This window comes from Camelus ferus, chromosome 23 (genome assembly GCF_009834535.1).
Source record: "Camelus ferus isolate YT-003-E chromosome 23, BCGSAC_Cfer_1.0, whole genome shotgun sequence".
Taxonomy (NCBI): Eukaryota; Metazoa; Chordata; class Mammalia; order Artiodactyla; family Camelidae; genus Camelus; species Camelus ferus.
The window spans coordinates 25,393,989-25,415,540 of NC_045718.1; the positions used below are offsets into that span (position 1 = coordinate 25,393,989).

At 37.8% G+C, this 21,552-nt stretch overlaps 1 protein-coding gene across 8 annotated transcripts in view; it reads right to left on the minus strand.

The window, feature by feature from the left end:
• Positions 1 to 21,552, minus strand: part of RGS7 (regulator of G protein signaling 7) — a 243,108-nt gene that overhangs the window by 122,594 nt on the left and 98,962 nt on the right. For all 8 annotated transcript variants that reach the window (XM_032466502.1, XM_032466498.1, XM_032466500.1 and 5 more), the window contains one exon: positions 2,012 to 2,108. In XM_032466502.1, coding sequence (XP_032322393.1) covers positions 2,012 to 2,108 — 97 coding nt within the window. Of the gene's footprint in view, positions 1 to 2,011; positions 2,109 to 21,552 lie in introns of those variants that run through there.

A 21,552-nucleotide genomic window follows, 5' to 3' on the forward strand; every position in this document is an offset into this window, starting at 1 on the left:
GATGTGGGAAAATGCAGGGCATCATCGAGGAAAAACAAGAAACTGGAACAAAGTGGACTTGAAAGACAGTAACAGGAAAAAAGAGAACACATTTTGTTAGAGCAAAATGTCATTCTGCTGCAGCTCTCATCTGCTCCCTTGCTCTCTCTCATCTGAGAGCAATGCAGCTATTAAACACCAACATCTGGACCTGCTTATCTGTGTTCTGGTCCTAATTATTACCATCTTACCAAGGCCAAAGTCCTCCTGCTCATTCATCTTCTTTTGATCCCTGTTCACAAGGAAGCACCACACAACTCTTGTTCATGAACCCCATCAAGCACTGTCCCCTCCACATGCTCAGCACCAGCCTCCTTACCCACTGCTAAGGCTCTGGTCTATCTGTCTCTTCTCTAAGCCTGCCAGCCATGGCCCCAGCACACCCAAGTCCCCAGAGCTTGGCCATTCACTGTCTCCTGCAGCCAGAGCACAGACTTCTAACTTGTGACTATCCGTTTTCTCTAGGGTTTCTCTAATCGCTTTCAATCAAGTCTATGGGATTTCCATATTTCTTTTTTTTTTCATTTTCTTTTTATTGAAGTATAGTCAGTTTACAATGTCGTATAATTTCTGGTGTACAGCATAGTGTTTCATATATATGTTCCTCTTCATATCTTTTTCATTATAAGTTATTACAAGGTATTGAATATAGTTCCCTGTGCTATACAGTAGAACCTTGTTGTTTACCTGTTTTATGTATAGTAGGTAGTATCTGCAAATGCTAAACTCCCAATTTATCCCTCCACCCCCACCTTCCCCCTCTGGTAACCATAAGTTTGTTTTCTATGTCTGTGAATCTGTTTCTGTTTTGTAAATGAGTTCATTTATGTCATTTTTCAGATTCTACATATAAGTGCTATCATATGGTATTTTTCTTTCTCTTTCTGTCTTACTTCACTTAGTATGACAATCTCCAGGTCCATCCATGTTGCTGCAAATGGCGTTATTTTTTATGGCTGAAGATTGTGTGTGTGTGTGTGCGTGTATCACATCTTCTTTATCCAGTCATCTGTTGATGGGCATTTAGGTTGTTTCCATGTCTTGGCTACTGTAAACAGTGCTGCTATGAACTTTGAAGTGCATGTATCTTATCAAATTAAGAGTTTTTCCCAGATAGATTACCAGGAGTGGGATTGCTGGATCATAGGGTAAGTCTATTTTCAGTTTTTTTAAGGATATTCCATACTGTTTTCCATAATGGTTGCACCAAACTACATTCCTACCAGCAGGGTAGGAGGGTTCCCTTTTCTCTACACCCTCTCCAGCATTGATTTTTGTCACCCTCTTAATTTCTATGTATAATCTACATGACATTGTTTCATACACCTTTATTTTAATATCATGTTCTGTTATTTCACATTTGTTCATCTGTCTTTGTTTTTTTGTTTGTTTGTTTGTTTTTTGTGGGGGGAGGATTTTTTTTAACTGAAGTACTGTCAGTTACAATGTGTCAGTTTCTGGTGTACAGCGCAACGTCCCAATCATGCATATATGTACATATATTTGTATCCTGAAATTTCTGTTAACCTTCCCATAGATTTTATTTTATAAGTTTTATAACTGTGTTCATTCCTGTTTTGAATTAATATAAGTGGAATCACACAGCAGCATTTTGGCCTAAAAATTATGTTTAAAACATCAATTTTAATGGCTGTAGTTTACTCAATGTTTTGAAAAGTTCTGTAATGTCTACTTTATAAATAAAACACATTTCTCTCTCTCTCCATTTTTCTTGGTTTCTCTTCTGCCTTTGTAACTAACTTTGGATAGGGTCATGATCTGTTTTGCTGTTTTACTTTGTTTTACTATCAATTCAAGTATCCAACATGATGTTGAACATGACATGAGTTTTTGTAAGTAATTACTGAATAATGAGTTATGGAGAATTTCCACAGTAAATGGCTAGAATAAATTTTAAATAATTATGTGAAAAATGCTGGAGAAAATAATGTTACACTGAACGCAAACTTACCAGAGAAGACGCTAGGTATCTTGGAAAGAAAGCTTTTGACAGTACGAATAGGAATTCCATTTTTTTCATCTTGCATGCGTGCTATGACGTCTTCCATCTAAATAACAATAATAAAATAATTAAAACTTTTTAAAAGTTGAATTTTTGGGAAAAAAATCAGTTCTCACAATAATTTTGTATACTAGTTTTGCCTAAGAATGATGTCATATTCTTGTCTTTTTGCACTTTGTCACATTAATATTTTCAGTTTGGTTAAAAGATGATGGGAAAAACAGAAAGAAGAGTGGCTATTTTAGCGTCCATTAAGCTTTAGAATTCAGTGCTTGGAATATTGCTCCTTTCCTGGCTTCACATTCTTTGATTATACATGATCAGAAACCATTGTCATAGCAAGATTCATACCTCTTTAATGCTATCTCTACTGAACTCAGCGCAAAAGAAAATAGAAGACTTAAAAGCACTGGTTTGGATTTCCTCTTCAAACAAGAGAGTTTCTATGATTTTCCATAACCTGTCCAGAAATACAAGGCTGATTGCCAGCAACTGCTGCTCCTCTTGCCCAGACATTTACTGAAGTGAGGTGTGAAATGTACATGCCTGCACACAAGTAATAAAATGAATGTCATACTGTAGCCTTCTGCCCACTTAGTATCTTCCAATTCAGTCCAATCAGTACATTCTCTGTGGCTTTTGACAATTTTTCTGTGTCAGAGGGCTGTGCTTTACCAAGTCTAATGTGAAATGCAGCACTGAATAACATTCATTCAGATCGTAACTTCAGACTTCAATGTGTGCTTCCAAACTTTTGGCATGCACATACACACATATACAAGGTGTAGTATGAAGCTCAAAATCTGTTCATTCATTTACTCATCCCACAAAGAGTTACTGATGACTGACTCTAGACCAGACTTATAGTGGGCACTATGTATTTGAAAATGAATATAACACAGTTACTGCCCTCAAAAAATTCAGTCAATATTGAAAACAATGGTGAAATTTGAATAAGGTTTGTAGTTTAGTTAATAGTTGATTTCCCGTTTTTTAAAATTATGCTATAATCATATAAGATGCTGCTTAGGGGAAGCTGAGTAAAGGGCATGAGGGAATTCTCTGCAGTATTTTCACATCTTTTCTGTAAATCTAAAATGATTTCTAAGTAAAAAGTCTTTAAAATTAGTCTAAATTAGTCTAAATGTTGTATCAAAGAATTATCAAATTCCTATCAACACAGCTTCAGAACGATTTTCAGTTAAGAAATCTTATGTGCCTGGATAAGTATTTTCAGATTTATTGACATGAGAAACTTGGATGTGGGAATAATAGATTCCAGAGTAAAACAGGTTTGCATCTGACTCTCAGATCTTCTCATTATCTTTCATGTTACTTGAGCAAGCTAAGTAACTCCTCTAAGGCTTCATTTCCTCATGGTGATATGGTGATAATCATGTTTATAATAACTCTCCTACAATGTTTGTAGGGTTGGGTTGGGGCTGGGCTGGGGTAAAGTGTTTTAATTAAGTGACACAGCATATATAAAGTACCATCCATAGACAGACAATAAACACTGGACTTCAGATGTCTACACACACCTCTGGTACCTAGGGGTGCTCATTCTCCACTCCTCGTGTTTCTTCTCCATGGGGAGGGAACACCATTAGCCAATTCTCCTGGCTCTCTCTGTTCCCTAACTCACTCTACTCTGTGGAGCTTGTCTGACTTCGTAGGTAGAAGAGTTGGGAATGAGAACTTGGCCTGCAGTGCTCATCCTTTCCCTGTAGGGAAGCCCATATCCAAATCTACCATCCAGTGGGTACATAGTCTGTTAAGGACTGGGTTTCAGGATTAAGTCTCCTATGTTCACACGCTCTTTAATACAATAGCTTTATCAGCAACCAAAGTGATACTGTGATGCTTTACTCTTCAACTGTGATTTTCAACTGGTTCAGAATTCAGGTAGAAAAGAAAATCTTTTTTTTTATTTATAAATCAGACTCCCCAAAAGACCCCAACAATATTCAAATCTTTACATGGAATAAGTACAGAAACATAAAAATAGATACGCTCTTACGACTTTTTGTTTTGTTGCTATTTGTCCTTCATTCACCTGACACACTGTCCAGAAATGAGGAGTAAGCTGCTTTGCCTTGCCGAGTATCAGCCCATAAACCCTTGTATTATCAGCTTAATGGTTTGAATCAGGCCAGCTTAGATGAACACAGAAACCTCTCTGATTCCCACTTTAATCACCTCAGCACCCCGCGATGTAGCAATCATCACCTCTGCTTGGGTGCTGAATTAAGGTCCACCTCTCAGTTTGTTGGATCCCAAAGGAGCAAGGTTAGGAATCTGGAAATTGAAAGTGACCTCTGTGGTTGTATTTTAAAATCTTCAATTTTCCTGAGCCATAATTTCCACATTTTCCTCTTAGTTCAGATATGATTTATACATTAACCTTATCATAACATAGAATGAGCAAACAAACAAAACAATATAAAGACAGACCAAAAAAAATCTAGTTTCTAAAAGCTCAAATCAGTCACAAAGTCCACATATAAAAAACACATCATTCTTATTTACTGAAACTCCCTTAAGCATTGACTCAGAGTCTATTTTTATAATAAACAGGTGTTGACATGCGTGATTATCTGCTTTCCCACTATAAGCAACAGAAAATTATGAGGAGAATGCTAAAAGCAGACAAATTAAAGAGCAAACTAGATAGCAAGAGACTAAAAAAGTAACTCTAATAAATACTAAACCTCTTTGGGACAATTTAATTTAAGGCCAAGGACTCATATATCTCAAGCATTCCAAAAGAAGACATGTATGTATGTATGTATGTATGTATGTATGTATGTATGTATGTATCTATCTATCTATCTATCTATCTATCTATCTATCTATCTATCTTTCATAAGGATGACATTGAGTTCTAAAGGGTCAGAATATGTTTTCCTTCTCACGAGCCTGTTTCTGAAGGTGAGGAGACGCTGAGCATAGGATAACACAACAGTGGATGGGACTGAGCAAGACTCCAGCTTAGAATGATAAACTGTATGAAATCCTTCTTCTCCTTCTGCCCCCAGTTCCAATTTTAACCTCTCTGAAAGCCTCCTCTTCAGTGATTCTCAAACCCATTCCCATCCTGGTCATCAACTTTGTTCACAAACGGTCTTCTATTCAAACATCTGTTGTTACGCATTTGGGGGTTATAAAATACTGTATGTAAACATTCTACAAAATTGCCAGTGGTCATCAGCAATTAAACTAGTCTGCCTAAAAATGACCTTTTTTTTTTTTTTGTCTTTTAAATTCAGTGCTAATGGACTAAATTGTTCACCTTCTTTTAAAATTAGTCACACTTCATTATAACTCTGGTAGACAGAGTCAGGAATTTCATCACCAGCCCTCTCTCAGGAGAGACCAGAATTCCTAATGAGTGAAAAGTCTTTTTTGCTAACTTTCTCACTGATGCAGGTATGTGATTTCAGATGTGATCACCTTTTACTTTAGCTTCTGGAATTAACTTCAAATTCAGCAACCTCCAGCATTTAGCAAAGATAAACAAGCCATTCTCTTAAAGTAAAGTAATCATCAGTGAATACCCAAAAAACAAAATATCTAAAGATAGTCATTATTTTGAGTGAGAGAAGAGGGCAGGGAATGCAGAACATGCCCTGGATTTACTAATCCTCTGAGATTTACAAGGAAGGACCAAGAAGAAATGCCAAGGGGCTTTCTGCCTGGCATGCATTTTAACACAGTCTCACTAAAGGAAGAAGTCATCACAACGTCTGTAGTAAAAACAGCCCTCCCAACAAAAATTAAGGACAGGCTCAATCTACACAGGGAGGCTCCCACATAATAATAATAAAAAGCAGCCCTTCAGGAACTGTAGATAACCGTTACTCCTAAATTAATACAGTCAGAGAAATACAAGTAAAACGAAGAAGCTGAGGAACGACACCCAGTTAAAAGAACAAGAGAAGTCCCCTGAAAAAAATGAACAATGAAATAGACCTTGACAGTGTACCAGATCCTGAGTTCAAAAAGGAGGTGATAAAAGCACTGAAAGAAATAAAACAGGTTATCAACAGACATGCGGAATACTATAAAAAAAAGAATTAGAAAATATAAGGAGAAGCCAATAAAATCAGAAAACTCAATTGCAGAGATAAAAGTCAAGCTGCAGTCAACTGCAGACTAAATAATGCAGAAAAACAAATAGTTGATTTAGACATGGGATAATGAAAATCACCCAATCAGAACAGCAGACAGAGAAACAAATGAAAACAATATAAGGGACTCATAGAATAATATACAGTGTGCCAATCTACGTATAATAAGGGTCACAGAAGGAGAAGAAAGAGAAAAGGGGATTGAAAATATATTTGGAGAAAAAAGGACTGAAAGCATCCCAAACCTAAAGATGGAAGCAGACAGCTAAGTACAGGAAGCACATTCTGTCCCAAACAAGATGAACCCAAACAGACCTACACCAAGACATATTATAATTAAAATGACCAAAGTTAAAGAGAAGATTCTAAAGGACACAAGAGAAAAACAAAGAGTTAGTTACAAAGGAACCCCCATAAGGCTATCAGTTAATTTCTCTACAGAAACGTTGCTGGCCAGAAGGGAGTGGCAAGATCTTCAAAGCGCTGAAAGACAAAAACCTGCATCCTAGGCTACTCTACCCAGCAAGACCATCCTTTAGAATAGAAGGAGAGAGAGAGAATTTCTCAGACGAGCAAAAACTAGAAGAATACAGCAATACTAAAACTGTCCTAAAATAAATACTGAAAGGTCTACAAAGAGAAAAGAAACAGGAAGCTATAGAAAAGAGAAAACTCCAGCTGGAAATGCAATAACCATAATGAATAGTAAAAGAATAATCATGAAGATGTAAAAGAGGACATCAAAATCATAAAATGTTGGAAAGGAGAGCAAGAAAATGGAGATTTTTTTCATTCCTTCTAGGATGTGTTTGAGTCTATATGATAACCAGGCTAAAGCAAATAGACACAGTAAGAATTAGCATGCTTGAAAAACAGGCTGACCACACACAAAAAGCACACAACAGAGTCACAAAAACAAAAAAGAAAAATCAAGCTAATACAAAAGAAAATTATCAAACAACAGAAGGAAAAACCAAAACCCAGAAGAGAAGGAAAGGAACAAAAAAGAAATAGAAAGTCAACCGAAAACAAGATTTAAACATGGCAATAAACACACATCTATCAATAATTACCATAAATGTCAAAATACTAAATGCCAATCAAAAGACACAGAGTGGTAGTTGGATAATAAAAACAAGAGCCTACAATACTCTGCTTCAGGAGATCCACATTAGGGGAAAGGATACACATAGATTGAGAGTGAGTGAATGGAAAAAGTATTTCATGCAAATGGAAATGACAAGAAAGCAGGGGTAGCAATACTCACATCAGACAAAATAGACTTTAAAACAAAGTCCATCAAGAAAGATAAAAAAGGGCACTATATAATGATAAAAGGAGACATACAAGAAGAGGATATTACACTCATTAACATATATGCAACCCAATATAGGAGCACCTAAATATATAAAACAAACACTAACAGATATACAGGGAAAAACTGGGGAAATGCAATAATAGTTGGAGATTTTAACATTCCACTAACATCACTGGACAGCTCTTCCAGACAGAAAATCAATAAGGCAACGGAGATACCAAATGACACAATAGAATAGTTAGACTTAATCGATATTTTCAAGAATCTACAGAGATTCCTAAAGAATGTTCTAAAAGTCCTTACGGGGTCTCTTATCATCACAAAGTGTTCGTAACGACACTTGGGATAACGTGAAAACAATGAAGGAGCAGTGCAATTGAACAAAAGAGGCAAAAAGGCAGCCCATTCCATCACAATAAATGTGAACATACAAAGTTCCAGTGTTAGCAGTGTGTCTAGAGACAGTAAAGCAGTCTGTCAAGTCCAGGCCAAGTGTGAAATAAAAGGAGGCTAAGTTTAATTATTTAGCTAGGTGGCATATTATTTAAAAAATCCTGAGGAAGTTGCCTTTTTAAAGCCTTTGTGACCTTAATTCATTAAATGGAGATGTTACTGATCTCGCATGTTCAAAGAAGAAATAATATATATCATTATACATTAATATATAAATAGTGTATATCAATAATAATATATTATTATATATGTAATAATAATATTATTATATATTAACTGTTTCAAAAACTATCAGGTACCATTATGAATATTGCCCTTAAGTCACTGAGCATATGTCCCGGGATCTTCTTAAGTGGAGCTGAATCCTGATTTCAGAAGATTAAGCATTACAGTGTAGTAAAGTAACAAGAAGTTAAGATAGTAAGAGCTGATCCTTTGGATTAATGTCATACTAACTTTTTTTGTCCTTTCTGTCCCCTTACTCTGGTTAGAGCTGTAAGTGTCAGGTTAATTCTCTGAGTCCCATCACTATCAGTGGGGCTTCAGATACAGAAAATAGTCAAGAGATTCAAGACCAGAAGGGAAGATGCATCAAATAAAAAATGTAAAGAAATGTCCCTGCGGCATTGATCAAGGTAGAAAAACACGGCAAACTTTCTGAGTTAGGGAAACAAGACATCTGTGTGCATCCGTGATGTACTGTTTCCCAACCTGGAAGCACCAGGTGGCTCTTTGCCCATCTGTGTTCTTGAAGACCTAGAATCTGAACATTCTTTCCAGGGCCGAAGAGACGGAGGTGTGAAATCCTTGGAAGGGACTAGAAAAAGAGGCTTGTCCAGTGGTTTTACTGATGTACAGGTTTCCCTGGACTGGACTATTCTTTTATAAAAACTCAGAGGACAATGCCAAATGAAGTCCAGCTTCCCTTCCCAATGGGGATTCTTAAGAGAATTAAAGCCTTTCAGAATATGTTAGTGATTGCCTTAATTCCCTCCAGTTTGGTAGTGGACTTGGGGCATTCTGAAGGCACAGGAGAGGAGTTAATTTATTACATAAAATGGATCCCTTAGGCAGTCAGGGCTATATATTCTCAGAAAATCCTGGTTGCCAGCGCTGTTCCCGACGGACCTAACTGTGAGTGCGTGGAGTGCTATGTTTGGAGTCATGAGCAGAAAACTGTGTTCTGCTTCCACTGAGAGGAAACAGGAGGGTTTTGGATTAAGTGTGGGCAGAAGGGCTAAAAATATCTATTTTTAATGATGTGATATCAGTATATAGTACTTAAATAATTTATTATAACTTCTGTTGTAAAATGGATGCTCAGAGATATCTTTGGAACGATTTCAGTGTTGTTTTAGTAAGAATGATCAAAATAACGACCTGCAGTCACCACCACCATATATATGATTACTGCTTAGCCTAGGTTAATCCAGCCTGCTTAGAGTAAGAATTAATACCCTGTCTGTGACTCCCATTAAAAAAAAAGTTTTTAAAGGATTATAACCTAAAGGTAAGGCAAAAGCACTTTAAAAAGACAAAAGCACAATCATGCCAATGATGGAGGTTTATCTACTTCAGATGCACACACTAAAAATAAAGACATGATGATTTGGCTATTTGCCTCATGTTTCATGGTTTTCAAAGTTTTAAACTGATTTTTGCTCCTGCTGAAACTGACCTTTTTCTCCGTGTGACATTCCTTGGTTTACTTATTTCATGGCTTGATTTTTTAAATTTTAATTTCTTAGAATTATCTTGAGATTGATGAGTAAATTGTAGAAGGAAAAAGGAAAAAGAATCTCTCCCTTAACTCTTCCTCTGCTAGTGCTGCCAATTCAAGGCACTACAAAGCTAAAATTGATTTTATTTTTCAAAAGCATTTGTACAGCCATATTGACCTTTCCAACCCACTGAATAGTTAACTCTAAATAAGGAAAAATTCAATGTGACTTTTCTGATTCACCTGGAGATGAGGATTTGTCAAAAATCGCCTCCTTCTTACTGATCTATCTATGAAAGAAAGCTCTCTGCACAGGGTTTAGTGCAACTATTCACTCAGTCTACTCTACACTTAAGAGAGAAATTAGGATACATAATAACTTAGTTTATAAAAAATTCCTAAGCAGAACACGTCCAAACCTAGACATGCAAATGTGTAACTCCTCATCCAATAACTGTTTCTTTTCTGTACCCTACAATTTTGTGTTCCCCATGAAAACTAAATTCTCATGCGAAGGAAACCAGGACTCTTGTCTGCCTTCTTCCTGACAGCAATACTCAACAGTTTCATGAAATAAAATAAAATAAAATAAAATAAGTTTGACTTACTTATTGCCAGATAGCTTGTGTCTATTATTTTATAGTTAAAACACGAATGTCAGGTATAATTTCACTTACAAGTGGAATCTAAAAAAACAAAACAAACAAATAGAACAAAACAGAAATAGAATTATAGATACAGAGAGCCAAGTGGTGAATGCCAGGGCAGGGGGAGGGAAAAAAATATGTGCGAGAATTAAGAGGTACACACTTCCAGTTGCAAAATACATGAGTCACAGTATGAAATGTGCAGTGTGGGGCACATAGTCAATAACTATGTAGTATTTTTGTACAGTGACGTATCGTAACTAGATTTATCATGGTGATCTTTTTGAAATGTATGCTAATAACAAATCACTATGTTGTGTGGCAGGAACTAATAGGGTTATAGGGCAATCATATTTCAAAAGCAAACAAACTCATAGAAAAAGAGATCAGATTTGTGGTTACCAGAGGATAAGGGGAGAGGGGGAATTGAATGAAAGCAATCAAAAGGTACAAACTTCCAGTTGCAAGAAAAATAAGAACTACAGATGTGGTATACAACACAAATAAATATAATTAAAACTGCCGTATGATTATATTTGAAAGTTGTTAGAGAGTAAATCCTAAGAACTCTCATCATAAAGAACAAATGTTTTCTATTTCTTTCATTTTGTATCTATATGGGCTGGTAGAAGTTTACTAAACTGACTGGGATAATCATGTCATGATGTATGTATGTCAAAAAAGGATGCTGTAGATCAACCAAGACGACAGAATAGGAGGACATGGAGCTCACCTCCCCCTGTGAACACATCAGAAATACACCCACATGTGGAACAAGTCTCACTAACCAGAAAACTAGCAGAAGTACTCCAGTACAACCAAGGCTGTAAGAAAGATGCACACCTCATCGGATAGAAAGGGAAGAAAAGGGATCAGGTTGGAACCTGTGCCCCTGGAAGGGAGCTCAGAGGAAGTGGACATCAGAAGGTCATGGGAGACTCAGCACCATGATCTAGCTTGGCTTGCCCTAGCCACTGCCTTGGCCAGAAATCCTAACCTGGTACCCTAATTTTGTTCTGTTGTTGTCCAAAGCTCAGGGCACTGCCTTAAAAATAGTTCAAATATAGTGATATTATAACTATATATTATTATATTACTTACATGTATTATGTGTGTGTGTCTAACACAGTTAAGGATGTAATCACTTTTTGATACTGGTTTGAAGGAACAGTCCTTTCCTCAACTATATTTTCCCTCCCGGTTCTACAAGGTACATGAGGAGTATAATTAGACCTACAATATATGCACTTATGTGCAAAAAGGAATCACATTATAATAGTGTCTCAAAGTCAAAACTGTTTATTTTCCATAATTTATAAAGTGCTTCCTTGAATGTTATGCAAATATATAGTGTAACACTATGGATGCAAATATCTAAGTTTTACCCCTAGGAAGACACTATTGAATGTACATACAAAATCTGTAATTAAATCATTCCTTTTCTCCACTCATGTCTACTAACTTATGCAGTTCCTAAAAGTATTCCATTTCTTCCAGTGAAAGTGCTCAAGCGTAAATACAAACTACTGAGGAAACAGACGTAAATGCTAAAGGCATCCACTCACCAAAGATCTCAGGGTCCTTTATGAATGTTTAAACCCTTGCCAGGATACATCTTTCATGACACAGAACTTTTGTCCTGTAGGCCAACATTCCTCACTACAAAGTAGGGTATCACAGGCTGTATGATACATATGTTGTCAAGGCAACAACAGAGATACAAGCCAAGCAGTGAACATATATTGATTAGCCACAGGTAATTACCTAGCATCGCAAAGAAGGAAGGTAAAATATGACACACTGTAACTTAAGTGACACACAGTAGTCTGAGTGGAAAACAGAATCCAGGTGAAGGGAAGCATAGTGGCAGAGTTATTAAGGGTAGAAAGAGGTAGCCAGGATGAAAAAGGAACCAGTTACACAGGAGAAAAAAATCTTACTCCACATTTTATATATACAGGAATTTGTATGAATCTTTTTTTCTTGGGGGGGGGAGGGCAAAGCTAATGGCATGTGCAGCATGTTTGTAAAGCATAATTACAGAATAATAGAAAACATATATATCGGTGTCTGTCCCTGATTCCTGGGACAGAACTCCTAAAACCCTTTTAATTTCCTAAGTGATAAGAGCACTAAGACCATCTTGTGTTCTAATATCTTATTTTTGACCCTGGTTCCTGACATAGAGTTCTTAAGTCCCTTGGAATTTCTTGGGTGATAAGAGTGTCTTCCATTCTAATGAGTGGTCTCTCACTAGACAAACAAAACAAACAAAGAAACAAACACTGGATCCAGCAAGAAAGGGGCTATTCATGATACCATAGCAGCAGGCTCTGATGTTTGGTGTCCAGAGTTCAGGAAATAGGGCACAGAGGATTAGAGTGAAGGTAAATGAGTTAAGCACTTTTTAAATAGATTAAGGAGGCCGGCTTCACATCACATTCTGGATATTGGAGAAAGACTAGAGGCAAGGATTTTACACACACACTCAGGCCCCAGTGGAAAGCTCTGACCCCAGGAAAAGGGTGCCCGTGAACACTGCTCTCTGGATTATCACTGCACTGTAGACGTTATTTCTTAGTCCATTAAATACCTTTGCCTAGGCCCCCGTGTGTTTCTCGGGACTCTGAAGGATACTCGGAGAGCAGAACGTTCATAATTTGGACAGTTCACAGATGATATCAGGAAAAGGGATTCAGTGGCCAAATCATGAAATATTGATGGAAAAAGAAAAGTTTTAAGCAGATGTCTCCAATATAAGGCTCCCAGTGATCTTACTCTTCAATTACACTGAAGTTTTCTAAGACAGGATTGTGGTATGCGGGGCTTCCAAAACAGTGGAGCCGGAGGACCTTATTTTGTAGGGAAATTTCAAAGGCTAATGCTCAGTGCAAAGATACTTGGAGGGTCCCTGTGGTATGTATGGGTCTAGGTTAGGGAAATAAAAGAAAAACAACAGAAAGAGGAATGAAAAACAAGTCCCTAAGAAGCAGCAACAATAAAACTGTCATTTGAAAAAAAAATCTGTCTGGAAGTAAACCTTGTAACTGATGCAGCCATACATAAAATGTAACCAGCTATGGCTTGACATTCCAGGATAAAAATCAGGGTGGAGAGGTTGCTTGGAAGCTTCCTGAAGACTTAAATTTCCAGTCATGATCGACTTGCAACTTTGAGGTTTAGAGAAGAAAGACGAGATGCTGGTTTCCCTGTGTTATAACTGCTAATCCTTTTTCTAAGAGTAATTATAAAGTTCTGTTCCACTACTCCCTACTCTTTAAGAAACACTTACAGCATCGTCTTTGGCAAATTCTGTGTTAGGCAAATACAGTTGTCACGTTCAGTGAAGCTGTTCAGTGGGTTCACGCTAACGTAATTTAACCACTTGGCACTTCATTCATCCTGTTGGCAAGATGAACAAATAAAGAATAAAAACTGAATAAATATTTGATCTTGAGTTAGGACTTGAACCTTCTCCTTAGCACTCTTACTACTCTCAGCCATCCAAATGCCTCCTGTCTAGTATACATTAAGTGCTCACTAAATGAGTTTTAAATCAGTGAATAAAGAAAGACAAGGTCTTGTTTTTGTGCAACCAGAGAGGCCTCTGGAACTCAGTGTGAGCTACTCTCAGGAGTACGCATGAACCCATCAGGACTTAAAAAGGATGGCCTCAGTCAAGCTTCTGTGACAACTTACCCCTGTGGCCTGTCCTGCCGTGACCTTGAGGCTTGCTTAACCTCGGCAACACCCTTGGCTCCAGAACCTTACATCCAGTCCGGCTAAACGGCTCTCTCTTCATACCATTTCTCCATTATCCAATCAGCTCCCACATTCTCTTTGATTTTACCTCATCAATGCCTTTCAAAATCGGCTGTTCTGCCTATAAAACAACTGCCTTAGTTCAGAGAGTGATGGGGGTCTAAGCAGAGGAAATGCCCCCTTCCCTCCACTCTAATAATCTCTCATAGTCTGGCAAGTGCATTCTTCCTAAAAACAATCAACCAAAGACTTAGGGGCCAGATAAGAGAACGTGGCTATAGGTTTGATACCAAAGAAGCTTGATAATACCGCACCTCAGACTGATGCAGATTCATCCTCCCAGGTCATGGCAGCACCGGACCGGGCAAGCCCCAGGAATCCCTCTCCCCTCACCCTAAGAGAGGCGAGCCCCTGGGGAGGAGGGGGACTCATCCACCTTGTGGGAAGGAGCCTGATCCCCAGAAAAAGAATAAAGGTGGAGCTGGACCTAGGATGCTTGGTTATTCTTCCAAAAGTTACTGATGAAAATAATCACATCAATTTCCCAGGCCAAGAGTCAACACAGGGGTGAGGCTAAGTGAGGGGTGTGCTTAGGGAATAAGCCTCTGTACAAGAGCCAGAAGTGGAGAAAAGATCTTTCTCCAAGACACCAAGCTTTAGAAAAGCGTTAGTCAGCGAATGAGGAGAGAGGTTTCGAGGGCAGCTGCTTCTCCCTCTAGATCTTTGTCTCACTCCTCTAGAAGGCAGAGGTAGGGGGTTCGAAGTAGCACTCAAAGAAAAATAAAATAATAAAAAGCTGTAGTAATAATAATAGTAATTAGAAAGTTCCATTAAGAGAGTAACGTTTGGTGGGAACCATGACTAATGTTTTGGAATACATCTCAGCTTCGTGCAGTGAAGTGTCCAAGAACTGTGGCAGGAGATGCCCGGTAGACTGGGCAGAGCCATCTGATCCCCAGCTGAACCACGAATGGCCCCTGGGAGCTGACCTGCTCATCTGGACATATGGAACACACTTCCGGCCCTCTCAGGGTCGCTCGGGAAGAACTGGTAGGAAACTGCAAGGAACTGCAGATGCAGGCAAGGACCAGGGAAGCTGGATTGTTACCGATCAACTGATTCCCTCTGTACCATCAGACCGGTGAGGCCTGAAACTCGTTTATATAAAGATGTGGGACTAAAGCATTTTCCTTCTCCCAAGACATTAGGCAGAAAATGCTTCTTGGGACCTTAAATGTTCGGGGCATGGTCTTGTCTTTTTGCTTCATGAACCACAACTTAGCTGTCAGCTGGGATTCCACATCCCCAGAGTTTATGGAGAATTGCTTTGACCCTTCAACGAACAACCTGAGGAAAACTTAAGCCATTTGAGATTTCTCCTAATTCCTTCCCTCAGCTTTATCCAGACACATGGTCATTACTCCGCGCCTGCACAGAGTGAGCTCAAAATCAGCCCTGACACAGCTCTCCACAAGAACGCTACTCACTGCAATTCAAGTTTTTCTAGAATTCACTTGAGATTTGAGGGGATCGGACGAGGGCTACATCCTATTGCAACGGTCCGATTTCTCCAGGTCTCTGACCTTCATCCAGATACTTCCGACGTGCACACACAGACACAGACCTCATCCTCCCCTTCCTCCGTGGAGAAGCCAAGGGCTCCTTTTCTGCCCTGCTGCACTTCAGCGTCCTCCCCCACACTCAGCCTTCAGCTTCTGTTCCAAGTATCAGCAAGGAATTTTCCCAACAAAGTCAGTCTTCTATTGAAGAAAAGTTCTCATGCCAGCTGTTCAAAGAATAAAGTGATCCTCCTATTTTTCAAAACTAAAGTAATTTAGGGACATAGCAGGTGCTGAGAATACAATAGGTCCATAAATATTTATTGATCTGAGTAGGGTCCTCTTCCCTGTGACCTGGCATGGACACCGCCTGGGCTGATGGAGAGTTTTACACCCCTCACCTAATTTACAAAGGGATAGCAAGGCACCTGTGAACTCCCCTTGACTACACAGGGCTTATTCCCTGCTCTTCAGACATCATCTCCCAGCTTCCCTCTAACAAAGGGAAAACGCCCTTCTCTCCAGTGGGTTAAATGACTCTGGCCCTGGGCCTCTGGGAGCAGAGGGCAGAACCACGGATGGGACATGGAGTTTTGGAAACACCACTCGAGGGTTAGAAGACAAAGGTGCCTCCCAAAGAGTTTTCAAATTTTGCTCCTTCTTCTCTCAAAATTGCTAAAATTTGAGCTTTTCCTTTTTGTACTTATTGAGTTCAAACCACTGGCTCTAGAACAGGACTGCTTAGATAAAAATCACAGCACTGCGCCTCTCTAGCTTCTGATCTGGGGAACAGTTAGTCAACATTTTTGTGCCTCAGTCTCAGCGTCTGAAAAATAGAAATGATAAATAATAGTATGCACCTCACAGAGCTATTGTGAGGATCCAGTGAGTTCACACCCTCCCACTCCCAGCCCCCCATACACCCACCGCGGAGCTCAGCAAAGGGCCTGATACAGAAAACACCACCTCAGTGCTGGCTATAATTATTTCTTCTTTTCAAATTGTGCATTCTTTATTTAGCAACCTTGAGATGATTTTTTTTTTTGTCTTGGTGACAGCATTGTCTAACTATAGAAGCCAACCTTGCAGAGTCCTAAGTATATGATTAAATTTGAAATTTCGCCATTCTGTTGTTCACTTCCCTTCTTTCTTTCTTCTCTCCCTTCCTTTCTTCTTTCCTTCCTTCCAGAAATCTTTCCTGAGTGCCTACTATGTGTACTATGGTGCAACATTAGATTAGGTACAATAGTAAAGATCAATTATTAGTTAATTTTGACCTAGCATCTTATGCTCTGAGGATATTCACATAAATGTATAAATTTCAATTCCATGTCAAAGTAATATTATTGAGGGAACCCAGATGAAGGATCTGCCTGAAACTATCAGGAGAGACTTCCCTGAGGAGGTGACATCATAGCAGAACTTGAAGGATAATTAGCAATTTATCAAAGTATATTTGCAATATTGGGGAAATTTTTTTCCAAAATACATAAAATTTCTTTAACTCATATGCAACAATTATAAAAAAAAATGACCATATACTTGGGGGAGAGGATAGCTTAGCAGTAGAGTACGTGCTTAGCATGCACAAGGTCCTGGGTTCAACCCCCAGTGCCTCCACTAAAAAATAAAATAAAATGAAAAATTAATTTAAAAAATACATAAAGAAGCCTAATTACTTCCCCCTCAAAAACAAAAACAAAAACAAAATGACTATACACTAGACCATAAAGTATGTCTCAACATACTTCAATAATTGAAATCAGAGAGCACAATTCGATCAAGCTAGGAATAAATTAGTAAAATATTTCACTATCCACACTAGACAGCCATTTACAAAGAATACATTTCCATGTTATTTTATAATTAAAATAAAACTAGAGGTAAATATTTAAACAGGATAGACTACAAACAGTCCTAACAGGTATCTAAGTGTATATATTTAGATGCAAAAACATAGTTTTTGAGATTGTTCTTTGCAAAAAATTTAACATATATCATAAATATATAAGGATAAACAAATGTCAACTGAAAATAACAAAAATGAGCTTTCAAAGGTATAGCTAAATAGATTTAAAGGGGAAATACAGAGGGGTATGTTACAAAAAAGTTCATAAAGGATTTCACAATATGAAAAAGTTTAAACTATAGAATACATATATATGTAAGTATATACGAATGATTTACAACTCTGAAATATTTCAAAATTCTTTTGCAAAACAATTGCTCAGAAACTGACTACTTAAATGTTATTTGAACATGCAGAATAATAAGCAGGAAAAAAAAAAGCAGCTCATCAGGAGGAGGTAGGGAATTTTATAGAATGCGGTGGGAACTCAAGATTTTTCAGCCTTGGATACAGTTTGCAATTTCCTCCCCGGTGCTATATGCTGCTTCAAAGACAGAAACAAGGTAAACTAAACAATAGTTAAATAACTAAATAATTATACTGATGCTCCTACCTAGAAATATTAACAGAAGGACAGCTTCTATTTATATGCCAATTAGCACTATAAAGCAGGGGTAAATATAACTTTAAAAAATTTCTCAAAATTATACTTTTCTAACCATTTTGAAAAAGGGTTTTCAAAACAGAAGTGATATAAAAAGAGGTGAGTTTTTCACCCTCAGTCTTAACACCAAATCAACCATAAGATTTATTTACAAAATGCTATACATGACCTTGTGTGTTCAAGTGCACTTGGCTATTGGCCACCGTGAACAAACAAGTAACTAAACAAATGAAAAACTGAAATCAAAAATCAAAATTACTGCTTTAAGCAGTAATAGGTTTTTGTTTGTTTTAAAAATCTCACAAAAAGAGAGTCCCTGAGGTAGGGTGACTTTAGACTTGGTTGCATCTTTGTGACACTCACAGTCACAAGATGGCTGCAAGAGTCCCAGGTATCACATTTCCTAGACCAATGTTCAAAGACAAAAAATGAGTCTATCGTGTAACTTTTGTTTCCTTCAAATAGCAAAAAAGTATTCCCAGCAGCCTCATAGAAGAGATATCTTTAGGTCAGATCAGTCAGAATTTGGTTATGCATACTTGATAGGTCATTCACTGGCAAAGAGAATGGAAGACATACAATCAACCCCCCCCCCCAAAAGCAGTGGTTCTCAAACTTGGGTGTGCACTCGGGTTATTTGGAGAGCTTATTAAAACACAGATTTCTGGGATATAGAATTCAGCAGTTAAGATAGGGCCCATGCGTTTGCATTTCCAACAAGCCCCCCGGTGATGCTGGTCCTTCTAAGCATGCCTTGCACTGCTGTGAAGCATGTGGGAATATGAATGCCTACATAATATTGGGAGTATGCCAAGGGCGGGGAATGATTCTCAGATAATCAACCAAAGTTCACCCTTGATCTCTTAGATTATTAAAACCACTTTTCACTAATTATTTTTATATCAAATTAATGCTGTAACTGAATTTCTTCTGGGTACTTTAGAATCGCAAGCTTCTGACTGTATAATCTACTGATCCATCTCTCTGAATTTAGAGCAAGATTGTAAGTCAGAAAGTTGCTATCACTGTTCAGCAACTGCAGCCTTCAGATTGCCAGCATTACTACAGATGGAGGTATTCGATTCAGAATGAGCATTGTTTGTCCAACTAAAAAGGAGGGAAAACAGAGGTGGAGGTTCAAATTTTTCTAGCCCAGCAAGCACCCACTTGGTAACCTCTGTTATATGGAAAATCCAAAATAATGCACTTAACCAGACAGATGTTCCTTTAATTTTTCAGGGATTAATTTGAGAGTTAATTACCCATTTTAAGTGATTAACAACAGAGGAAACAAAAAAAAAGAACTAAGCTCTGTACTGACGCTTTCAATTGTACTATGGACCATTGTTCATATCCATTTTTAAGAACTAGAATCATTCTGACACACACGAAAAAAGTCCTGGAATGAATCTTCTTTCTTCTTGGCAACATTTGAGCAAGTAATTACCTCTACAAATCCTGCAGGAAGCTTTCAATTGTTCATGTCTGTTAATAAAAATGAAGACAATAAGAAAAAGGCAAAGATGAGGTCAGTATGGCTTCACACCAACAAATATCTTAGTCAGTAACTCTAAAATCTTTTTCCTAACTATGCAAAAGAATTGCTAACAACAAACAGTGGTAAACGTTTTCTGCTAAACCACCAAAGATCCAAAATTTACAAGACACTTAACTTTCTTGAACACCGTTCCCTTACCTGAACCATTAGGGGTTTGGATTGAGTGTTTCTGCTTTTTAATATTCCTTTTAAATATAATCTAAAGGTGACAACTCCTTACTTTGTCCCATCCATCTTTGAAGAAAGGTGTTAACAGCAATTAAATGTGAAATAATAGGAAGAAAGATTTAATTACAAAGTGCAGGGAAACAAGAGGCCAGGATAATTCTGCTTTGAAGGGAGAGCTGGCTGCCACACGACAGTGATGGCGGCAATTCAGGAAGCAACAGTAACTGAATTAATGCCAGTTTGAAGAGTGATGTGGTTATGCCGGTGACATTCACTTTAAAAAAAAAATGGGCAAAATATGTTTTCCTCTCTTGGACTTTAGTCTGTGTTCCTTAAGAATAAAATCACCTTCCCAGAGTCACACATGAGTCATACTCCTTCTCGAATTAAACTAAACACATCACACAGGGAAAGAAGCCAAAGGTTTCCTTGCAAAAGTAAAGGAATTTGAACCTCTGCTTCTTCACTTGAACTTAATCACCAAAATAAGGATGCCATTTCTCTCTTTCTAGAACAGTGGTTCTCAAACTTGAGCCTGTATCATAATCAACTGGAAAGCTTATTAAAACAGAGATTGCTGGGTCCCACCCCCAGAGTTTCCAAGTTGGTAAATCTGAAGTAGGGCTTGAAAATTTGTATTTTTAACAATTTTCCAGGATAAGCTGGCTGACATTGATGGTACTGGGAACACAGGGGGGAATTACTGTTCTAGATGAGAGGTGAAAGATGGTGAGAGTGAGGAAGAGACTGTTTCTTCAGATATATGTGTGGGAATTGGGCACAGAATAGGAGAATATTTGTTTTAAAAAGACACCTAAACTGTTAAGGATCTACCGAAATTTTCTCTCATAACATCACAGCTCTCATTTTTCTATGTCTTTTTTATGATTCCAAATCTAAGCAGTACTAATGAACAAGCTGCTGCTGATTATACCCCAAAATCCAATGTTTCTTCACTGATATTTTTCTTTTAAAGAAACAAAAAATTTTGGCTTCCTTTGCTAGCTATCCCATAACAAAATGCAGAAGAAATATTTATTAACCAAGCAGAGAATGAAGGACATTTTGTTACTGGTCTGGCTCATTACATCAGTTTGAATCACAGTACATATCCTGTTAATAAATGCTACTTTAAAAATACAGAAAACTAAATGTGGCATCATCATACATCCTATCTGTAAAATGTGATGTCCTGGATTAAATAAAATGAAAGAAAGGAGTGGCAGTCTATTAGTGATGGACCCCTTAAAGGACTGTCACTGTTCACAAGCCAGGGATTCTGCTCCCTTATTTATTAATAAGAAACTCCCATGAATCCAATTTTAACCTTTCTGAAAGCCTGAAGACAATGGAAAATACTCTACTGTTCTTATGAGCCATACATGGAGATAATTAAAAAGTAGGATAATCTGGAGGGACTAACATTTTTTTCAGGCAGAAATGCACAGGAATTTGGTTACCGTATCACAAGGACTTGGTAAAATGGCTCCCCCATCTTCACACGTAGAATGAGGTTCAGAGAAATGTTCATTTATGTATCTGCTCAATAATCATTTATGGAACATCTACACAAGGCCAGGTCTGTGCTCCATATAGGCAAAAAGATCCTTGTCTTCAAGGATTTTAAAGCCTATCAGCTATCAATAAAAATACAACACCTGG